Here is a 22,417-nt window from a genome sequence, read left to right on the forward strand (position 1 = left end):
TCATGATCCTTCTGTTGATGCTATGAGCTCTAGATGTCCGTGGATGCCCTCCACCCAGACAGATGTAATGGCCTGGTCCCACTTCCCCCCAGGCAGTCCCTGCAGCTGAGCAGGACAGAAGCATGTGGCTGTAGCCAGGCATCCCCCCATGACAGTGCTGTTCCCACAGGCGCCTTCCCAGCTTTCCACTTTCAACTTAACTGCACGGATGGATACAAAACAGCACTTCCAGGCTGCTGTTGAGGGAGTAATTCTCAAGATTTCAGTGTAACTAGCAAACTGGGTGGCTGCTTTTGGTGGGACAGGCTGTTTCTGGGAGCAGACAGTCTTAATTGGGACTTGCTGAAATGCTTTTTGCACAAATAGGCAATTCATCAGCAAATGAATAGCGCCCTCGGTAAGCTCTCCCAGTTTTTGTAGTAAAAGTGTGTTTGTCAGGCTGCTTTTCATAGTCCGGTGTCAAGAAATATTTAGGGGAGAAACCAGTACTCTTGTCTCAGTTCATAGAATCAATGTATCCCAGAATGGTTTGGTTTGAAAGGGACCCTAAAGCCCATTCAGTTCCAACTGCTCTGCCATGTCTAGGGACTCCTTCCATATACCAGGTTCCTCCAAGCTCTGTCCATCCTGTCCTTGAACACTTCCAGGGATGGGGCATCCACAGCTTCTCTGGGCAACCTGTGCTAGTGCCTCACCACCCTCACAGTTCATGCTAACATCATTGCAGTTGCACAGTCAGTATTTTATCACATGTAGGGATTTCTGAAAAAACACTCAAATCTCAGGAGAAAATTGTCTTCTGTGTGGGTATTTCCCAGTACCCTCATCTGGATGTCTTTATTGGAGGGATTCAACCACTCTTGAAGAGGCTGGTCATGGTCCCAGAGGGTTTGCACAGTTGGGTGTTCTCTGGGAGCAGAGGTGACTGTGGGATGCTGGGCCAGCATCAGGGACCATGGGGCAGAGGGATGTTTGGGCCAGAGCCCTCAGGAGGGAGATGGATGACTCTGAACATGGGCTCGGTGTTGCTGTCCCCTCGCTGTTGTCCTCACCATTTCGTAACCCAAAAGTGAGTGAGGTTAATTGTTTGTTATGTTGGTTTTTTTCTTGTGCAAACTTACAAACCTCCTCCAGAGCCTCATGTGAGGGGTGCACCTCTGCTCACTGCCTGGCCTGTGCCAGTCCCAATGCTCACTTGGCACAAACACAGGAGAAGGCTACTAGAGGGTAGTCCTGACCTTCAGGACTTCAGGATAGTGCAGCCCAGACACTGTTCCCAGGAGGAAAAAAGCTGGTTTGTGTTAGTGGTGCTGTTGTGTGGGAAGTCCTGGCCCCCTCATGGAAGTGAAGCCATGTAGCTCGACAAGCTGGAGCGAGGCCAGAGGGCAAGAGGGAAGGGGCTGCCTGGTTTCATGTGGCTGAAAAACTCTTTTAAGACCTTGACTCTTGTAAAGTCATAAAGAGAGCTGTGGGAAACCTTAACTGTTTGGATTCCCCTGGGCAGCACCTTCTTGGCTCATCTCTCAGAGGGCTGGCCGATACTGGAGACTCCCCAGTGGGGAGTTGATATGGGGCCATCACTGTAAACAGGAGTTCTTTAAAATGTTCCTTGTGTACTCAACACCCAAACACGAGTCCCCTGAGGACATCCTGATCTCTCACTCTGGAGCAGCAAGCCACCTGCCTGGCTCCTTCTCTCTGGTGGCTGTGTCTGTATGTGCAAAAGGGAAAAGCAAGGCAACCTGCTGTGGCAGAGTCTAGATCGATGCCTGATCCACAGTGTGACCTTGCCTTTCCCAGGAGAAGCTCCCGCTCTGTGAGCCCAGCACAACCAGACTGTCTGTGCAGTCCTGCTCAGGGAAGGTAGAGAAAGCTTCTTGCAGCCCTGAGGGGTTGTAGCTGGATCCCAGAGCTTGTCCCAGCATAACTCACTCCAGATAACTGCAGCTGCATTACCTCCTGTACATTGGTACTTGGTTGTCCTTAGGGAGTGAGCTGTCTGCTCCTGCTCACTCTGCTATGGATGCTTCCTCCTTTCTTCTATCTCTTCCACAGATGCTGTTTTCCTCAGTTAGGGTGGCTATTGGCAGGCAGCCCCACAGCTCAGCAGAGCAGGGTGTCTGTGATGGCTGATGAGGCAAAGCACGTTCTCCCCTTCCCAGCGACCTGTGCTGCCCCTACCCATCCGTAGACTGACCTCATCTGACTTGACCCATCCTTCTGGCTCTTGCAGAGTTTGCCGTTTCGCTGGTGGAGAAGATGCAGGCTCAGGAAATCCTGCGGAGTCTGCGGCTCCCTGAGTTCGATGACCTCAGCCAGTTCTTCCGCAACCTACCAGCCACAGCTCTGGTGGGCATTGGTGCCTTTGCGGCTGTTGTTGCCTACTGGTTTGCCAGCCGGCCCAGGGCCGTGAAGCCGCCCTGCGACCTGCGCATGCAGTCGGAGGAAGTCGAGGTGAGGCCAGGGCAACCCCGGCTGGCTTTCCCTGAGATTTGCATGCCTGGAAGTCATAGAATGGTTTGGGTTGGAAGGGACCTTAAAGATCATCTCATTCCAACCTCCTGCCATTGGCATCAGACCAGGCTGCTCCAAGCCCCATCCAGCCTGGCCTTTAACACTTTCAGGGATGGGGCAGCCACAGCTTCTCTGGGCACCCTGTGCCAGGGCCTCACCACCCTCACAGGGGAGAATTTCTTCCTAATATCTATTTTAAACCTACTTTATTTCAGTGTGATGCCACTACTTCTTGTTCTGCCACTATGTGCCCTTGTAAAAAGTATGCCTCCTTCATTAAGGTCTCCCCAGACCCTTCTCTTCAGGCTGAACAACCCCAACTCTCTCAGCATTTCCTCATAGGGTAGGTGTCCCATCCCTCTAATCACCTTCATGGTCTGCTCTGGACTCGTTTCTACAGACCTATGTCCACAGGGGATGCCAGGAAGGCTTTTTTGTTGTTGTTGTTTCAGTAGTTCCCCAACCTCATCCTGAAATCAGCCATGTAATGCACTGTGCCAGGGATCATTTCACCCCTTAATTCACCTTTTTCTGTAAACTGAAAAACTAGAATACAGCATGTTAATTTATTCTCTTAGATTTTCAGTAAAATTTTGGTCTTAGCTTTGTAACCATCCGTGGCCAAAGATTAGAGGCACTGCCATTGCATGGGAGAAACAACTGAAAGGCAACAGCTGGTGAGACCAGATCATCTGGCACTCTTCATGTGTGCCCATTGCTGAGTTTGGTGCTGCAAACTTGGTAACAGTAAAGAAAAGTAAACCTGAATCCATGCTTAGAGGCTAAGGAGTTATTACTTTTTATGCTTGTAAAAGACTTTAAAGTTTAATGATACAGCTCTGTTTTAAAGAATAGAAATATTTCTGAAAATTGTCTCTACTTATTTTAATATCTGAAAGCAGGAGGAGAATTTTTAAAGCCTTTTGTGATGTTCCCTCTAAGACGTTATTGTCTTTAATTCCACCAGCTTTTTAAAAGGGTGGGAGGAATTTACAGTTTTTCACTGTGGTTAGGGAACCTTTAATTAGACTTTTTTCTGGCTCCCAGTGCAGTCCTAGTTTGGTCATTCTCACCCTGGCTGCCATCTCCTAAAACACCTCTACCGAGCTCATGCACTGTGGGCTGGCCTCTGCCTTAGTCTGTCCTTCATGTTGGCCTGGATGTCCTTGTGGAGGTGCTCATGGTGCTAGTCCTGGAAACCTGTGGAGCACACAGCAGTTGCTTCCCCCAGCACATCTCCACTCCATTACTTCCAGATCCACAATTCCTTATTAAATTCCCTTGGGAAATATCAGTGATCTCCTGTGACAGTGAGCTGAGACAAGTGCTCCTCTATGAGCAGAGGGTTCTCCTGAGGTGCTGAGGTAAATGTCCCTCCTCTCACATCCCTTTGGGTCTTGGGGCAGGTGGTGGTCACAGAGGTCTTGCTGGAATTTGGGGAGTGTGCTGCTTTATGGTGGGGCTTTCCCCATCTCCCACCCCTCAAGCAGTACTGATGGCCGTGTCACCTTGTGTCACCTTGTCTCATGCAGGGCCTGGCTGGGGCGCGCCGCTCGGTGATCGGGGACAGCCCGCAGCTGCTGACACACTACTACGATGATGCCAGGACCATGTATGAGGTCTTCAGGAGGGGATTCAGCATCTCTGGTGAGAGCACGGTGGTGAGGAGGCCTAGGAGCAGAAGTTGGGAGAGGTGGGGGACCAAGCCATGCAGATGACCTAATCCCATGGTCAATGGAATCATCACATAGCTCTCATACACTTGAGAGACATCACTTCCTGCTCCAAAAAGCCATGATGACTCTTCCCTGCTCTATCATAACTATTTCTGTGTCTGCTGTTTATGATGTCCTGCCTCATTGGATACAACAATGTCATGGTCAGATTATTATTTTTGGTACCATAAAAAACCCCAGTGGAACTGCAGATATTCTGCCCCACAAGACAGGGGTAAATAAAGAACTTGGTAGGTGTATGGAGGAATGGATTTCTGCAAATAGGTACCATTAGTACATTATTCAAACTTTTCAAATTTTCATCCAGTCACGCACTGCTGCGTGTTGTTTTACCCTCCTCCAGAGTAGGCTGGGCTAAATACAGTAGTTTTTACCTTTTTTAATCAAAAGGCAGCACAAGTAGTGGGAGCTAGTGTTTGGGATGAGGGCCCTCATCAAACACTAATGCTCATGTGACCTTTGGAGAAGCCTTTTAAAGAGGCTGTTTGGGGCAAATTGCTGCTATCAGTGGGGAGGATTGAAGCCTTTTTGGGGGATCCTAGCATTTAGTCTCCCATCAGATGCACTTGTGTGTGTAATTTGCTGGGGATTGCTGTGAGAACCAGCCCAATAACTATGGATTTACTCCTGGAGGGCTCCCCCACATTGTGGCCCCACATGTAAAAACTCCTGGCACTGCCCCTTGTAACTCACCATCTCTGCTTGTGTCTTTCAGAGAACGGCCCCTGCCTGGGGTTCAGGAAGCCCAAGCAGCCCTACCAGTGGCTGTCCTACAAGGAGGTGAGCTGGAGGTGACACCTGCTGTGCATCCTCTTCCCCTGCCCAACACAAGAAGGGGTGTTGGGGTGCCTGCACGTTAGACCAGGAGGTTGCTCATGCACCATGTGATGCTTCCCAGTGTCCCCACCTGGGCACATCCAGGTGTTACATGGGTGTGTTGGCTTTCACAGGCTGGCTCCGTGCCATGAGTCCACTCCTGAAAGCAGCACCGAGGCTCTCTGGAGCCATGGGGCATTGCCAACTACATCAGTTGCTAGGCAGCTAATGATGGTTCATGATAACATAAAAATTGGACTTCTAGATAGGAAATACAATAATTTGAGAGCCTCCCTCTAAGCTTTGCCTGATTTTGTATTGTTTATTTTCCTCTTTTTTCATGTATTTTTTCCTCTCCAAATTCCAGGTGGCTGAAAGAGCAGAAGCTCTGGGTTCGGGCCTTTTGCAGCAGGGCTGCAAGCCATCCACAAAACAGTTCATTGGTGTCTTCGCTCAAAACCGTCCAGAGGTGAGATTTTAAGTCCAACTTGATATTGTAGTAATAATGTTCCTGACCTGTCAGCTTGTTCTCAAGTTATATCTGCTCCCATGGCCCCTTTTCACCTTTGCGCTTCCATGTCCTCCTGCAGTGGATCATCTCTGAGCTGGCTTGCTACACCTACTCCATGGTGGTGGTTCCCCTGTATGACACCTTAGGTCCTGGAGCCATTCGGTACATTGTCAACACAGGTAAAATCAAAACTGATGTGATCTTCCCAGAAGTCAGTTTTGTTGCTCAGAATGGTTCATTTTCTGCTTCTAAAAAACAGATGATCATAGAATTCTAGAATGGTTTGGGTTGGAAGGGACCTTAAAGCTCATCTGATTCCAACTTTTCTTCATTGGCAGGGACACCTTTCACTAGACCAGGTTGCTCCAAGGCCCATCCAACCTGGCCTTGAACACTTCCAAGGATGGGGCATTGTGATTATACTTGAGTGTCTTGAATTCACTTAGAGAAGTTCCTGAGGAGCTGGGTGTCCCTGTGCTGGGTCAGGGTTCCCTCTGTTGCATTTTCCACATACCCAGACACGCATAACCTTGGATAGGGGTTGCTCTGGATGCGGGAATTACTCCACGGCTACCCACTCCTGTGTTGCTTGATATTTTGCCTCCTCAATCTTTTAATCCATGTGGGGACCAATTTTAATATTTTGAACTGAATCCCCGAATAATGTCAGCTACCACTTTGGCATTGATTTAGGTTAGCTAAGGTTGCAATTTTTTCTCATTTTTCAAGAGAGGCATGTTTTATATGCTGGGATTTCTGGTGTAGCCTGGAGTGACTATCAGAAGTGATATAGTGTTAGCTATGAGCCACAGTCTTGCATTAAAAAACATTTACTGCAAACAGCTTGTTTGGCTGCTTTTCTTTCAGCTGACATTTCCACGGTCATTTGTGACAAGCCTGAAAAAGCCAGGATACTCCTTGACCATGTGGAGAGGAGAGAAACACCAGGCCTGAGCTCCATCATCCTGATGGACCCATTTGAGAAGGAGCTGATGGAGAGAGGGAAGCGCTGTGGGGTTCACATCCAGACCATGCAGGAGGTGGAGGTGAGTTTGCTCTCCCTCTCCTTTTACTATTTTTTGTAATATCTGTAAAAAGACAGTACAATGTACAGGGACTTGTGAATTGTGTGCCAGATTCAGTGTTTGGAGAGCACAAAAGAGCAGCTTGTGGCTGATAATACTGATGCTTGGTGCACTTGCCTCTTGATGTTATTCACTGTAGATAGCAGAGCCAACAGTTCAGTTCTTTATCCTCAAATGTGCTGTCAGCTGCTATTTAAGCATGGGAAGGGGGTTGTTATTTGAGACACTGTCCTCCTACACATAAGCCTACGGCCTCACACTTGTTTGAAACACCCTGGATGCAGCTCAACCAACCCAAACACTACTTGAAATCCAAGGAAGGCACTGAAGTTAAGGCAAGAAACTCAGAATAATAAAGATGGCCTCAGTGCCAGCTATTAATTTGTCTGCTTTAGCTCATGTTCTCCCTTAGTGGTTTGCAGATTATTAGCAAGTGGGTTACACTGCAGGAATTAAAGTGGAAATCACTTTTGTTACTTTAATCTCTTCCAGGACTGTGGCCGTGAGAGTCGACATGTGCCTGTGGTGAGTGTTGGCATGTTGCTTTTCCCCCTTAAAACTGCAGCAGAAGGGACCTTAAAGCTCACCTCATTCCAACCCTCTGCCATGGGCAGGGACACCTTCCATGGATGCTTAGACCAGGTTGCTTTAAGTCCTGTCCAACCTGGCCTTGAACACTTCCAGGGATGGGGCAGCCACAGATTCTCTGGGTAACCTGTGCCAGGGCCTCACCACTCCCGTAGGGAACAATGTGCAGTATTTGCTTTATTCCCTCTACCTGGAACACTTAAATGAGATAGCTCATCCTGCTATGCACATGTTAATGGGACAGTAATTAAATCCCGTTGTTAAGCTACCCTAATTCCACTACCTTACCCTAGTGGCACTGGAGGAATGTCTCTGTACCCTTCACTGTCTCCTGGGGCTTCTATAGTTTAGAGATACTGCTTGGCAGTATTTATAGGGGATATTTTGGGAAAATTGCTTTGATATTTTTCACTGGCTGCTCATACTCGTACAAAACTCTCAAAAGCAGCTTCTGATGTTCAAGCTGTTTATTTAGTCATTCGTGACCCAAAATAGCACACGTATGCAGTGGTGCTGAGAATACAGAGATGCTGCGGGAAATGGGAACAATCAGCTTTGGAATCTTGTCCCCTGTTGTGGAGTTCTTTCCAGAACTGACCTGGAAATTGATGAATTATCTCAAGTTGTCCCACACATCTACAGATAGAGGTGGTGGCTTGGAAAATACTAACTGCAAGACAAATATTCCACCAAAGTCTTCCTACCACTACAGCATGCCCTTAGTGCATCTGGAGCACAGCATAAAGGGAGGAATAGAGCATCAACTAAAGAAATCTGGTAAAAAGAGTTTTATGATGGTCTTTTATATTTGCTGAGGGGAATAACACCTTTTTATGTCAGAGCAAAAACATAATTGGTTTGATCTTTAGGTTTCTACAATGTCAACAGTCTCTACTACTGACACTTCTGCATTTCACTGATGTGATTTTCTTATTTTCCTTTTGTATTTTTAGCCTCCTCGACCAGAAGATCTGTCAATTGTCTGTTTTACTAGTGGCACTACAGGTAAAAAAGTAATTTGAATCTTGAAATGTTGGAATATCTTATGAAATTAATTATTAATCCCACCTCAATACATGCAAACTTGTTGTTATGATATGGCAATGATAGTACTAGGCATTTTTAATATTTCAGAATATATAGGTATATAGATTCAAATATATAGATTGCAAATTAAAAATAACAATATATTTATTTTTCAATTGAATTCTCTGACATACACTTTGCCAGTATGATTTTCCAGTTGTCTGAAAATCCACCCATGTGTCTGCTTCCCATTTTCCTGTGTAGTTGTGAAGCACTTGGTTGGTTGGTATTTATCTTTTGCAAATGTTTTAAAAAAATACCCAAAACTCTAAAAAGTGGTTCCACAGCTTTCCATTCTCTGTATCCTAAGCACATTGATGTCTCCAGCCTCACCAAGGTCCTTGTCACCTCTTTCTCCTCTTCTTATGTGCTGCTCATGACACCAACTGCTGGGGAGGTTCAGGAAGAGCCTGGGCAGCCCATGGGACTGGCACTCATCTGCTGCTGACCTCTTTTTCTTGGAGAGAGGAGCAGCATCATTTTCTTACCAGTTCTTAGCAGAGATAGTGCTTTCTCCTCTCTCCAGACCCTGGTCTTCATCAGCTTGAAGGAGTTTCCTACTCTTGAGAACTCAGCCTCCATAACATCTCCCTAAAAGCTGTATGGGCAGAGGAACAATGCATCACTGCTTAGGAAACTGCTTTTACACTTGCCTGTGGGGAAGGTCCATGCTCCAGGGACTGCTGGAGCAGCTCTTCCAGATCCACCTGTGCTCTTGGGATTGCCTAATGCTTGGTCCTACCCCAAAGCATCCTCAGTTTGGTCTCAGCAGAAGATGCTGGAAGCTGCTGGTGCCACTCAGTTGGCGGGTCAGGCTGAGCACGAAGGAACACCTTCATCCTCCACCTCTCAGAGAAGACTTGTACTTCAGACCAGGTAGGCAACTGCTTTATCAACTCCAAATACAAGCTCAAGATGTTTTAAAAGGGGCCTTTGTGGATGGTCTGTAGTTTTGAGATCTGCACTTCATACTGCCCAGGGCAGAGCACTGAGGGAGAGGAGCCTGGAACTCTGCTCTGTTCCAGCACTGGGAATTCCTAAATGGGAAAGGCTGAACTCAGTGCAGGACATGAACGACACAGCTATGTACAGAGTGAGTGCAAAGTGGCCAGGCATAAATGGGAGCAGTAGGAAACTGAAGGAGCTATGCCATGGATACAGCAGGGCACAGTGTGTTTTTGTAGATGTTCAAGTGCAGAGCAATTATTTTTTCAAGTCACTTTTTTGTTGATACTTTTATTTCTAAATAAGAAATTCTGCATAGAGAAGATTTATTTTGATTTTCTTTTTTTTATTTGCAGATGCAATCAAGGGCCAGTTTCTGATTTTGTGCTTTTCTTAGAAACATGCCCAGAGTTACAGAAATAGGACAACCAGGAAGCTCATTTCCCTTCTCCTGTCCAAACCAGAGATTTCCAATTTTGCAAATCATCTTGAACTGAACTCTCTCATAATGCTTTGTGACCCATGAGCCCATCCTCTGCTGCTGCAGGACTTTGCATGTCACTCTCTGCCTTTTCCAGAGGTTGCATCAACACTCTGGTCTGTTTTCCACATTGTGCTTTGATGCAGGAGTTTTATATAGCCCATGTAATTTTTAGTGACCAAATTTAGAATTTTCTTCCAAAGGACATGTTCTCTAGGGCTTTTCCAATTCCAAAGGGCTCTAAATATTTTTGTATGGTGTGAAATAAATCTCTGCTGTAGAATTTATCACCTGAAAATTGTAGAATTGGAAAGAATTCCCCAGAAGCAGACTTTAACACTTGCTTTTCTTTGATAGGACCACATGCCCCAATGCCTCCCCAGGGAGAAAAGAGAGGCTGAGGTTGCTGAGCTTGGATGACAAGACCAACTTTCATGGTTGTGCCAAGAAGCCATCAGCACTTGGAAATGGGCCAAAGGCACACAGATATCCCCAAACTGTCAGGATACAATTTTTCATGTTGGTTACTCCAGGGAAATCAACTGTCATTCCTTCAAGGATCCACTACCAGGTGGACAAAAATGGCTTCCCAGTGGTTTCTCCCAGCCTGGCAGTGCATATTCCTTTTTGCTAGAGCTCCCCAGGGGAGGAAAGTGCTTACATCCCAGAATGCTGATGGATCACACCATCAAATTAGTGCTGGAGCACTTGAGAGACCCATTTGGCAATGTGGAAAAAGTTCTTCTATTTTTTTAAACGTTCTTCTATTGTTTATAAGAACTGTCAAACAAACCTGGCACCAAGATAAAGAGGAATTGACATTCCCAGGCTATTAATGGATTGCAGGGCATCCATTCTGTAACAGGACACTCAGACACTCACTGGGTCTGTCTTTGTGAGGAAATTCAAACAAGAGTAGTGTTACAGAAATGGCATTGATTTTTTAAAATAGAGAAGCAGCATCACTGCCAACCTTCTCTCAAAGTGGTAATTCTGGGAAATGGGTCATAGAAAGGAGCACCCATTTTGCTGTTTTACTAAAAAAGAACTACTAAGGAAGGTTAAAATTTACAGGAGTCCCCCAACCCAAAAAGCTGCAGCTATCCCATAGCAGCATGGTTTGTTCTGGATTTCTCCTGATGAAGGCTCTCCTGGCTCCAACACTGCTGCTCTGCTTAGACACCATTATCACCGCAGCCTGTCCAGGATGTTGAGCCTGCACAGGAGGGATGCAGAGGAAGGAGCTAGGATGTTCACATTTCACATGCTTCCAGGCATGGCAGACATACTGAATCTGCATTCAAGTCAGAGGTGGAGTGAGTAAATGAGTCAAACATCTGACAAATCTCATGGAGTCACAGAATAGTTTGGCTTGGAAGGGACCTTTAAAGCATGTCTAGTTCCCATTCCCAGCCATAGCAAGGGACACATTCACCTAGACGGGTTTGCTCCAAGCCCCACCCAGCCTGGCACTGAACACTTGAAATCCTCCAAAAAAAGTCTGAAGAATTTTGTCAAGGTGTAGGAACCATATCTGTGCCAGAGGACACAGTTTTGAGTTTCCAAACCAGTACTAAGCACATCCTCTCTACTGGTGCCTGAGCTGTGCGATGCTGCAGGAGCACAGCTGCTTCTAGAACTGCAGGGGCTGAGCACATGTATTTGGCTGGACACAACTCAGTAACACAAGTGATTTTTGAGTCATGGTGTGTATGTACAACTGACACCTGTTCATGGACTTTTCTTGAAGCCTGGATCCATGTGTGCACCCAGCTGTGAAAATAACCTGCCAGGCGGATTTGGCACCTGTGAGCCTGCTGGTTCAACATGTTAGGATGGGCACAGCTGTGGCTGGCAAAGCTGTCAGCCTCAGCCCTGAGCTTCGGATGAGGACGAGACCAAACCAGCCTCCTGTGCACCATGTTCATCTGCAAGTGTTTGGGACTGAATTACTCAGGGCACTTGGAACAGCAAATAGGGATTTTCAGTATAATATATTGTTGTAGAGGGTTCAGTTTGTAAACCAGGCAGAAACACCAATTGAGTGTAGTGGTATGGTTCAGAATATCTATTACTTACTTATGTTCCTTCTGTGAGATAAGCATTAGGAGAAAGCAAAGCAGGCAGAAAAATTAAACAGTTGCAGTACAAAGAAAGAGTTTTATTACTACTAGAATTAAAAGTAAATAACAAGTAATAACAAGAAATTAAAGCAAACCCCCTCCCCCTTTCCAGCACTTCCCTCCTTTTACCCAACTCACACAAAGGGTAACCGAACATGGGATTTTAGTCAGTGTTGCAGTTCTTGATAAGTCTCTTTCATATGCTTAAGGAAAAAAGGGTTTTCTTCAGCTGCACATGGTTCCCAAACTGCCACCAACAGCAGACCCGCCCGGAAAGAAACAATCTGCTGTGGTGTAAAACATCTCTTCCATTAAAATCTCACACGTCCTTCACACTGCCAAACATAGGCTATCACATGGAGTCATTAATCTTTTTAAGGATGAGTTATTTTGGCCTGAACACAAAGGCTTTCTTCGCCACAAGTCTCTAAAAAAGCCTCTCAATGCTTCTATATAGCCTGGCATAGGCACTCTTCACAATTTTCATGGGCCACGTGTGACTTTTTCATCCCCCCCATGTACTTCAAATGGATTAAAGCGACAAACAGCTTGTGATATTAGTTTCTTACTATGGCATGCAAGAAGTATTTTAAGCTACATGTGAAAAACGCAGCACCGCCCTCTTTTCTCCCGTCGCCATTTCCAGCTCCGTCCCACAGGACTCACTTTCTCCTTCTCTTTGACTCTGAAGCCGCTACGTTGAAGAGTCTTCTTGTTCAGGCTTTACGGTGGAGAAAGCCTTGCTCCATGCTGGCTGCCTGGGGTCTTCTTTAGTTCAGCACGAGGTGTGCTTTCCCCCGAAGCCGCGCCGGATGGGTTTAGCTGTGTGGCAGTCCATGGCCAGTTTTAGCTGCCTGCGGCTCTGGGATAGTTCCCCCCGAGCGGCCCAGGGTCTGTGCCGTGGCGTTGGGAAAAGAGGATGTGGGTAGAGGCCTCAGCTTGGCTCGGCTTGGCTCGGCTCAGCTCGGCCCGGTGGGGCCCAGAGGCTCGGAGGCCCCCCCACCTTCCGGCAGGCGAGTTTGGACCAAGGGCAATTCCCGCCTTTTTGTGCGGGTTAAATATGTACATTGTGAGAAGCGTCATTAGTCTAAAAGACTGCCCATCAACTCAGGTTTAACCCACTACAATTGTGTTAAAAATATCCTGCTCTATTGCAATAAATGTATGCAACAATTGCTACTGCTGTTTGTGCCTGCCTTTAATTATTTGGGAGGTTGAGTAAGAGTGATGTTGATGGTGCTAGCAGGGCACAGGGTTCAGTGCTGAGTGTGCCCATGTCTCTGCCCATGCCCACAATGGAGGGCTGCCAGCAACAAAGCCCTCAAACTGCTCTGAAATGAGAGGATGAAACGTATTTTCCTGTGCTGAAACATACTCACAAAGCACCACAGTCTCTTCCTAATCTGAGGAAGGCAGAATGAAATTCTGGCTGATTTACCAATTTGTTACATTAACTGCAGGACCTTTGCCAGGCTGCTCGTGCCCACTGTGCTGGGGACACGCAGGGCACCTGCAGGTAAAGCTCCTCTGATCTGCCTCCACACGGAGCAGCGGAAACTACGTGGCAGTGGTGTGATCAAATTAAAACAATCTGCTTAAAAACATGTTGGAGAGAAAGAGGCTGGCCCTGTAATTATATTTGAGCTGAGCTACACCTTCTTTTCAAAAGTAAAGCCTTGGAGGGTGATGAAAAGAGACAGTGCTGTGACAGGACTATGTGCAGAGCCCTCTGTGCCACTGTTTTGTGAACATGGAGGTTCCGGCCTGTGTATTTGCTGCTTAACAAACCCTGTGTTTTGGCGTCCAAACAGATGGGAAATGCAAGTGGTGTACCATGGTCAGCTGAGAAAGGAGTGTAAAAAGGTGAATATTGATGGTGCTGAGTTGCCTGCTGGTGGTGGATGAAATGCTGCAGGGGCAGTGCCCAGCTCTGGAACACAACAGGGGCTTTGCTGGCTCCCTAATGGGTTTAGGGCTGTCTTCAAGACACCTCTGCTGCTGACACTATTCATGACTTCCCTTAATTGCAGTCTGAAAGGGTCTGCTCTCTGCATTTCTCCTGTTATCCAGAGTACTAGCTAAGTAAGAGTTTAACAGCCTTTTAAATGGTGTTTCTTGGTGTTCAAAATCATTCTCAGTCAAAATCTGGATGAAATAAATCCTCCCAGGAGAGGCTGGAACAGCCACTCAAGTCTGATGGCTGTGCTCATTGAGTGGCTTCATCTGAGCACTCTCAGAAATTGCAGTTGGGCTATTTCTGCTGGAACCTGTTTTCCAGAGTCTCCAAGAAAAATATTTCTGTTTGCAGTATCATTTTATTAAGATTTGAGTATTGCAGTAAGTGGTTTTGGTGCATATTACTGCACAGAAATGATGGTGAAAATTACATACGTTTTAAAACTGAAGAAGTGAACATAACATTTTAACCGTTTCTTGTTTTGTTTTTTTGTTAAGTTTTGAAAGTTATCTTCTGGCTTATCTTTTATATTTCCTCTCTGTTTCCTTTCAGGAAATCCCAAAGGTGCTATGCTGACCCATGGAAATGTGGTGGCAGATTTTTCAGGCTTTTTGAAAGTGACAGAGGTGAATATCTTGAGCTAGAAAAAATTGCCATGTGCAGAGTGTGTGGGTTAAGCTGTGGCCCTCCCCAGGCTGGAAGTACGCTCTTGCAGATAAAAGATAACATTTTTCCTGCTCAGAGGGCCAAATCCTTGGGAGTGGAGCAAGGCTGAATCTACAGTACTGGAGGGCATTAAATCCTCTTTCCAGCCCTAGCTCCCAGGCTTGTAGGGTGCAATGGGCTTCTGAGAGGCAATGCTGACTCCTGTAAATCCATTAACTAGTTTTGAAGAATTAGGAGAGCAGACAAGCCCTGTACAGTTGCAACTGGTGCTTGAAGAGGAGCTCTTGTGCTCTTTGTGTCCCATTGTGCCCAAAAATGTCGCCATATACTTGGAACCTCTCTGCATACAAAGTATGTATGTATGTATAAATGTATATATAAGAACGTATTTTTTAGTATTATTTATTACATATTATTACATATAATTTTAATATTACACATAAATAAGACTACATATTATTTATTTGTTTATTATATACTTTATTTGTATATATTTATATATATAAGAACATGTTTTTTTACAAGAATGGTTAATGGTTAATTTCATTGATATTCTAGTATATCTCAGTTTTTGTTATACATATTTCTAATAGAGCATAGTGCTGGCCAAGTGCCTTTATAATATGTTTCATACAGCATGTAAACTCATGTTTAGAAACATTATAGGAAGCAGAATCAGTTTACCATGTCATAGTAAGGATTTTATACAGCTTATATGGAACAAATATAAATAATCTAATTTCTGGTAGGGAGCAGGCAATTCTATGAAGTAGTTACATGCACATGGGATGGACAATTGGTTACCTCATACCCCTTACTGGTCTTATTTTGATGTTGAAATTACTGCAGTCTTATTACTTTAATCCTTGAACTTTCTGAGATTTCTGGACCACTGGTGTAAAGAAACTTAGACGTGTGATGTAAGAAATCCCACTGAACTCACATGTTCCAGTGTTTGCAGGACTGTGCCTCCACAGTGTGCAGGATGAAATATCAATGCTGCAGTGAGCCCTCGGGCTTCTCAGCATGGGAGAGAAGCTCTCCATGGCTTCAGTGGCAGCAAGAGGCACAAATGAAAGCTGAGGCATGGAGAGGCCTGAGCTTCAAAGGGCAGGAACATTTATTTTGGAAGTGCACTAGTTTAGAGCTGAGGGAACTTGGGATCTTCCAGGAGTGGCCCATAAAAATGGATTTAGTGTTTGCTGATGGCAGTGGGACTCTGATTAATCTCAAAGGTATCAGATTGAGACCCAAGTCTGGTGTAAGTGATTGTAAATTCGCTATCTCCAGTCACCAGAGTACTGCTGGCAGACGGTAAATGCCTGTAGCTGATCCACAAGATTTGGGTAATGTCTGACTACAGTAATGAAATAGAGCAAAGTGCGAAACACTTGAACGTAGTCTAAATTACAGAAATAAAATGGGCAGTTCTATAGGTTTGCTGTTAACGAGTTCTTGTGGCAGTTTTGCTTAGTTCAGTGATTTTTACAAATTGAACATATTTTGAAGTGAGTCCAGAGCTTTATTATAAGGTTGTTCTCAAATACCAAGAAGCTGTTTGTATTTTTACATTTAACTGGACAACTGTGCCAACTGTGAAATGCTATTCAATGTCATAATTTTGGTCTGATTTAAAACCAAATTATTTTGTCTGGGCCCTTACAGCAGTATTAAAAATACTGATTGATGTTAAAGGTTTTACATTACTGTGCTTGCAGAAAATGAAGCCAAATTGAAGTAATGTATAAATAGATCTGCAGGCCCTAATGGCTTCATTCAGACTGACAGACACAATAATATGAAATGGGATGCTGAGAACACCCACATGGTCAATGATGTTTGACTTTGGTAGGTGATGGTTGGGAGGCCATACCCAAATGTGACCAGCCCAGATTTAGCTTCAATAAAATATCCCCTGAGAGATGAACTCCTGTGTCTGCCTCCACTGTATCCCAGGTCATGGGCTATTGATTCCTTCTGAGCAGTGGAGATGCAAGTCGGTACAAACTGTTAATACTGTGAGCTGCTGGATTTTTATACCCATTTTCCACTAACCACTGGCCTTGATTATTGATTATTGGGTAGTCAACCTTCAGTTTTTCTAATCCATAATATTACAGCAAGCTGTACCCTAGGAAATGCAGGTAGAAAGGTTATCTTCTTTTGGAGAATGGGTTAAATAAGTCTCTTGGGGCCTTTGTTTATTCCAGCCTTCAAGAGAGTTAAAAACTTGACAAACTCAAGACTTTGGCCACTTTTTTTTTAATAATTTGTCCAACCTTCTCTTTTCCCTGTCTGTGGGACAGTCATAATGCCCTTAAAATCACATTTTAATCCCTTAAAATGGTGAGAAACACTAACAGAAGTAATTAGTTTCTGAAGCCTAAGATGAAATAATTTGTTTTTCCAACACAGCCTGATTCAAATCAATGATTAACCAAAGGAAAAGGAAAAAATCACCAACTTTGACTCTAGTAACACTGTGATTCTTGAATGGGCTCTATGCAATGTGGGAAGCTGCTCCTGCAGAGCCCTGCTGGTGTCCAGGAGGCTCCTGCAGGTTAGCACAGGGATCCTGGAGGCTCCTGCCGGTTAGCACTGGGATCCTGGGGGCTCGTGCAGGTTAGCACCAGGATCCTGCTGTCTGCACACAGCTGAGAGCACAGATCAGGGTCTCGGCACCTCCTGGTAGAAAGCAGTGAATAAAAATTGGATTCTCCGTTAGGGTGAGTCTCCATTCCCAGCGTGAGCTGCATGGATATGATCTGCCTTCTGCCAAGGAGAGCCCTCTCCATTGCCCTGTGTGTACATCTCTGTGCTTTTTACTCCTGCTAACTGAGCTCCATGATGCTGTGGCTTTAACGCTTCCTTGTGTCAGCTGCTCCCTCCTCTCTTGACAATCTTTACCCTTTTGCTCCTCTGGTGCCATTTTTCTTTTTATTGTTTTATGACTTTCTTGTTGTCTTCCTGTCAGTGTTTCTTTCCTTTCTGTCTCCCATGCCCTTCACCTGCAGAAAGTGATCTTTCCGAGACAGGACGATGTGCTCATCTCCTTCCTGCCTCTGGCTCACATGTTTGAAAGAGTTATACAGGTAAGAAACCTACCTGAACTGACGAGGCCTCGTGGGGCTCCTTGTGTTTTCTTCCAGAGTCAGTGGTCTCCTACTTGTGAGGATGTACACATTTCCTATTTGCCTTTAGCACACATGTTTGAGAGAATGGTACAGGTAAGGTCATGGTGTCAGTGGAAATCAGCTTTTTTCCACGCCAACAACAACAACAAAAAATAAAATGAATAAAATACTAAATAACCAGTGATATCTTGTAGCACTAAAAAAGCTTGTACTCCGGAAGTGCCATGTGCATAACACCAGAGCCATGGTCTCAGTGACATGGCTGTGAGTCCAGAGCAATGCCAGGAGAGTTTCCCAAGTTCTCCAGCTTACACTTGGCTCAGGGATTGAAAAACAGCCCTTCAGCAATGAGCCAAACTCATTGCTCATTCAGCTCATGGCTACTGCTACCTGAGCAATTTTGGGACAGCTTTTCAAAGCACTCTAGGATGAAGTGTCATGTAAGTCAAGGTAATTTCATGCCATTTTCTACAACAGCTAAAATAATTTTATTGCATAAAGAACATGATTGCAAAAAAACCCCCAACTTGGCAGACACTGAAAAAGAGGAAACTGAGATCATGGTGTAAGATACGTCATCCTCCTGACAGGGCAGCACGCAGTGGGCATTCACTGGAGCTGTGTCCTCTTGGAATTGTGGCAGAACCAAGCACTAGTTCTTGCTAGCCCACAGAACTGACTCCATGTCTCTTTTGGAAAAAAAAAAAAGGGTGATGATTTGTGCTGCAATTGGTGAGTTAGGCAAGTCAGGTGAGACAACCACATCAGGTCTCCTGGCCTGAGAAGCTGCAAACTTAAAATTGATCCAGTACGTGAAGATTGTATCTGGATCCAGTTGCAACTCTGCACTTTCTCAGGGAGGCCTGTTTCAGGCTGAAAGCATACTTTTTGAGTCAGACAAGCATTTGAATATAAACTTCCCACTTCTTGATAACATCTGTGCCAGAAGTAAAATATTTTTTCCCTGTTATAAACCTCACAAATTGGAAGTGAAAGCCCATGAAAGATTTGGAGAATTACAGCACAGCCTTTCTCCACTTGCAAGGCAAGTTAGTCAGTGTGCCAGCACTGCTTGGGCTAACAAGGATATAATTATTCAAAATTCATCTGATGGGGGGGCAGAAAGAAATCAGAAACATTGAAAATGCTTTCATTTCACAGGATGTTGCTGTACTGAAAGGGACAGCCTCCAAAGGATGTCCAGGTTTATCCTCCCATCTGAAACAGCTTATTAATATGAAGATTTTTTCAAAAGGGCTAAAAAGTCATTTTCAAAAGCATTCTGAACAGCAAGCATTGCATCAGTGTCCCTAGTTTTAGCCAATATGATTTATTCCTGGAATTTACAGTTAAAATTATACAGATACATTCTTTCAAGAGAAAAACTTCTAGTTGTTATTTTCAATTCCCAATGAGCACACTGGTTACATTTTCTTTTTTTTTTTAATTCATGTGCAGTGTAAAGCACAGATTCAGCAGTGTGATTTTCATTAAACCCACATCACATGTGTAAAATTCCTGTGATTTCAGCTGATGGAGACAGTCTCTAACTGCCTGACAGAGCAGTGAGAGCAATCTGGTTTGTACTGCAGATTTTTAGGAGCAGCACAAAAAGACCTGGGTGTCTCTTAAGGAATTTTCAACTTATTTAGTTATCTGGGGAAGACAAGCCCACAAAAGGGAGCTGAAGTTTTCAGTCTACTCAGGAAGGCTGGGGTCAGCTCTGGCATCACAGGCGCTTGCTGAGGACGCTTTTTCCTCCATGCACTGTAAAAACATGGAAGAAGTGCTGGTCTCCAAATGTTCTTCACTGACCCAGTCTGTGACGGGTCCTTGGCAGGGGTACTGGTTACCAGTAACCAGCTGACAGTTGGCTCATGGCCAGCAGCCCCCCTGCCCCATTCTGCATATCGAGCTCCATTCTGATCTGATTAAAACATCCTGCTTTCTTTTCAAGTACAAGACTTATAGATTTGTAGTTTTCATACAAGTCAAGAACCTTTTATGATGTGGGCTTCTATTCCTGGGATACAGGATCAGGCACTGTATTGCTAACGTAGTTTATATTGTTGTATTTAAACAAAACTAAAGTATTAACATCTAAAAATCAGTTGCTGCTCTGTGTTTTATGATGTTTCTTACTTTGCATTTCTGTATTGATGATAGGTACTCATGCTGTGAGCTACTAAGGGAGGGCTGGGCTTTAGGAAAGTTCTGATCCAGATTCTGACCATAACTGGGACTTCTCCATCCCCATATGCAGAGGATGAAGGGAAATCCCTTCCAAAAACTTTGATTCCTTGTTCTTCCAGAACAAGTGGCAAATTTGGTGGATGCTGAATTGCCAGTACTGAAAAGTGCCCAGAACTATCTGGATATTTCTATTCAGTGCAAAATTTATTGTTACTTCTGTATGTATTTCCAAAGTCCCATTTTTGCCATATTAGAGAGTAGAAATTCAGTAAAGGTGCTTCTGCGCTTGCGAGGGATACTTTGCTGTGGGAATTGAAAGCAAAGGGGTTACATGTGTTCCTCTTTCTCCCCATCAGTCTGTCGTATACTGCCATGGAGGGCGAATTGGCTTCTTCCAAGGAGATATTCGCCTCCTGTCTGACGATATGAAGGCACTGCGGCCAACCATCTTCCCTGTTGTGCCTCGGCTGTTGAACAGAATGTATGACAAGGTGAGTTCAATATTGATTTTACTCTTTTTGGAACATGGAGTTTACGTCCCTTTAGTACTCATGTGGAAGAATTCCCTTAGTCATGGAGATTTCTCAAGCAGATTACACTACTTCTGCCTTGCTGCAGACACATTCTCACCCTGTGTAATCAATACAGCTCCCCAGCGTGTAAGTCTGTATTATGACTTACACAGACTCCATACACAGCTATCATGTGTGAATATGAAATCTCTGTATTAGCCTCCTACCCTGTTCTCACTAAGCTTACCAGTGACATTTCTAAAGATACGGGATTTTTTCATCACAGAAACATCAGTCAAACCTGACTGAACAAGGACCTTTTGTGCCCTTCAACCAGGTTTGAAACTTGAATCTCTCGTTCTAGTGGCAACAACAGCTGAAAATCAGTAATTTCAAAATGTGTTTGAGGATTTAGGCAGTGTAAATGTGACAGTGGCTTTTGGATTTAGAAATCTTTAAAACTAAGGTAAAGGTATTGCAAGGTATTTAAGACAGGCACATCTGGTCATCATGTTAAATCTGTTTGACCAGCTGGGAATATTTATTCCTCAGAAGACTTATCTGCTAAAGACAAGCTTAAGCACAAGCTACTGATTTAATTTTTTCCCAAGGTGAGGGCTTCTGTGCTTCATTAGAGAGACAGGCACTGGGGGTTTCTTGTTTGCTGAGGTGGAGTTCGTGCTAGTGCCTGATTAAGCTCAGGTAAATGCAGCCCCCATCACCACATCAGCCACCACTTACACCTGTTCATGTTGCTCATTCCCTGTTGCTCAGGTTGCATGAACTTCACTGAACCCTGTCACAGAAACTGTATAGTAAGAGCAGCCCTGTCAATCTAGTCAAAGCCTGCACCACCATCCTCTCTTTTCCCCCCAAAGAAACCACATGTACAATAGGGAATGGAGCAAAACACACCATTCCTTTTTCCCCCACTAATAAACCCCAGTGTAGCCTTGTTTACCTGTGCTGCAAATGTCACTGCACCCACCTGGCTGGGTGGGTGTCATGGGGAGAACAGGTGTTGATGTTCTCTCTCTCCTGTGTGACACCTCATCTGCCATCCTATGCTCCCACAGATCTTCAGCCAGGCTGACACCTCGCTCAAGCGCTGGATCCTGGAATTTGCTGCAAGACGGAAAAAGGCCGAAGTTCGAAACGGCATCATTAGAAATGACAGTTTGTGGGATAAACTTTTCTTTAATAAAATACAGGTAAGTGATTTAAGAAGTGAGTCTGAAGCCAAAGAACTCTTGTTTCTTCTAGCAATGACTGGTTTTCAGACAAAGGAGTTTCAGACGGTAGGAGAAATTTCTTCATGGATAGGGTTGTCAAGCATTGGAACTGGCTGCCCAAGGCAGTGATGGAGTTACCACCTCTGAAAGTGTTAAAAAAGGGTGTGGATGTCGCACTTGAGGACATGGTTTAGTGGTAAAGATGATGCTGGTGCTGGGTTGATGGTTGGGCTTGATGATCTTAGAGGTCTTTTCCAGCCTTAATAATTCTATGATTCTATGATTTCTTAAAGTTAATGTGGTCCACTTGCCTGATGATGAACTGGGGGCAATCACTACTCACTAGTGAAGAACAGACTGGAAAATGGAATAGAAAAAGGGAACCGAGCAGAGTTTGTTGCAGCGTGAAGTTTTGCCTTTTTTTTTTTTTTTTTGGTAAATAAATATATTTTTTTATATTTATTATTTTTATATTTTTTTATTTTTAAACACCATGCATAATGTCAAAATTTCAATTCTCTCAGGATAACTTTTCAGAGGGAAATGACAAAATACAAGGCAGGCTAAGATGACATTTGTGACATACTTCCTCAGCAGCACCAAGAAATCACTAATTTACGGAAGAGTGCCAAAAATTTTTTGCAGCTCTCAGATAGGAACTGTGCCCCTGTGGGGGAGGAAAGGCTTGTACCAAACGTACTCCAGGGATGGAATTCAGGAAGGTGGTCATGAAAAGAGGAGTCACTGATCAAAGAGATGCTGCTCCAAAGTTTTCTGCAAAATCTCAGCAGATAGGAGTGGATTTAGGGTTGGGTTTCAGTTGGGCATATTCAAACCT

General features: G+C 44.6%; 1 protein-coding gene across 8 annotated transcripts in view; it reads left to right on the plus strand.

The window, feature by feature from the left end:
* The window catches only part of ACSL6 (acyl-CoA synthetase long-chain family member 6), a 104,108-nt gene that overhangs the window by 69,491 nt on the left and 12,200 nt on the right, over positions 1 to 22,417 (plus strand). For 5 of the 8 annotated variants that reach the window (XM_017746881.1, XM_017746882.1, XM_017746885.1 and 2 more), the window contains 12 exons: positions 2,234 to 2,454; positions 4,047 to 4,161; positions 4,966 to 5,030; positions 5,434 to 5,535; positions 5,657 to 5,756; positions 6,445 to 6,623; positions 7,155 to 7,187; positions 8,204 to 8,255; positions 14,395 to 14,468; positions 17,523 to 17,735; positions 20,192 to 20,326; positions 21,424 to 21,558. In XM_017746881.1, the coding sequence (XP_017602370.1) occupies positions 2,260 to 2,454; positions 4,047 to 4,161; positions 4,966 to 5,030; positions 5,434 to 5,535; positions 5,657 to 5,756; positions 6,445 to 6,623; positions 7,155 to 7,187; positions 8,204 to 8,255; positions 14,395 to 14,468; positions 17,523 to 17,735; positions 20,192 to 20,326; positions 21,424 to 21,558 (1,398 nt within the window). In that variant the 5' untranslated portion in view covers positions 2,234 to 2,259. The remainder of the gene's footprint in view (positions 1 to 2,233; positions 2,455 to 4,046; positions 4,162 to 4,965; positions 5,031 to 5,433; positions 5,536 to 5,656; positions 5,757 to 6,444; positions 6,624 to 7,154; positions 7,188 to 8,203; positions 8,256 to 14,394; positions 14,469 to 17,522; positions 17,736 to 20,191; positions 20,327 to 21,423; positions 21,559 to 22,417) is intronic. The other 3 variants (XM_008643427.2, XM_008643428.2, XM_017746886.1) reach the window with 3 other exon arrangements.

This window comes from Corvus brachyrhynchos, unplaced genomic scaffold, assembly GCF_000691975.1.
Source record: "Corvus brachyrhynchos isolate BGI_N302 unplaced genomic scaffold, ASM69197v1 scaffold381, whole genome shotgun sequence".
Taxonomy (NCBI): domain Eukaryota; kingdom Metazoa; phylum Chordata; class Aves; order Passeriformes; family Corvidae; genus Corvus; species Corvus brachyrhynchos.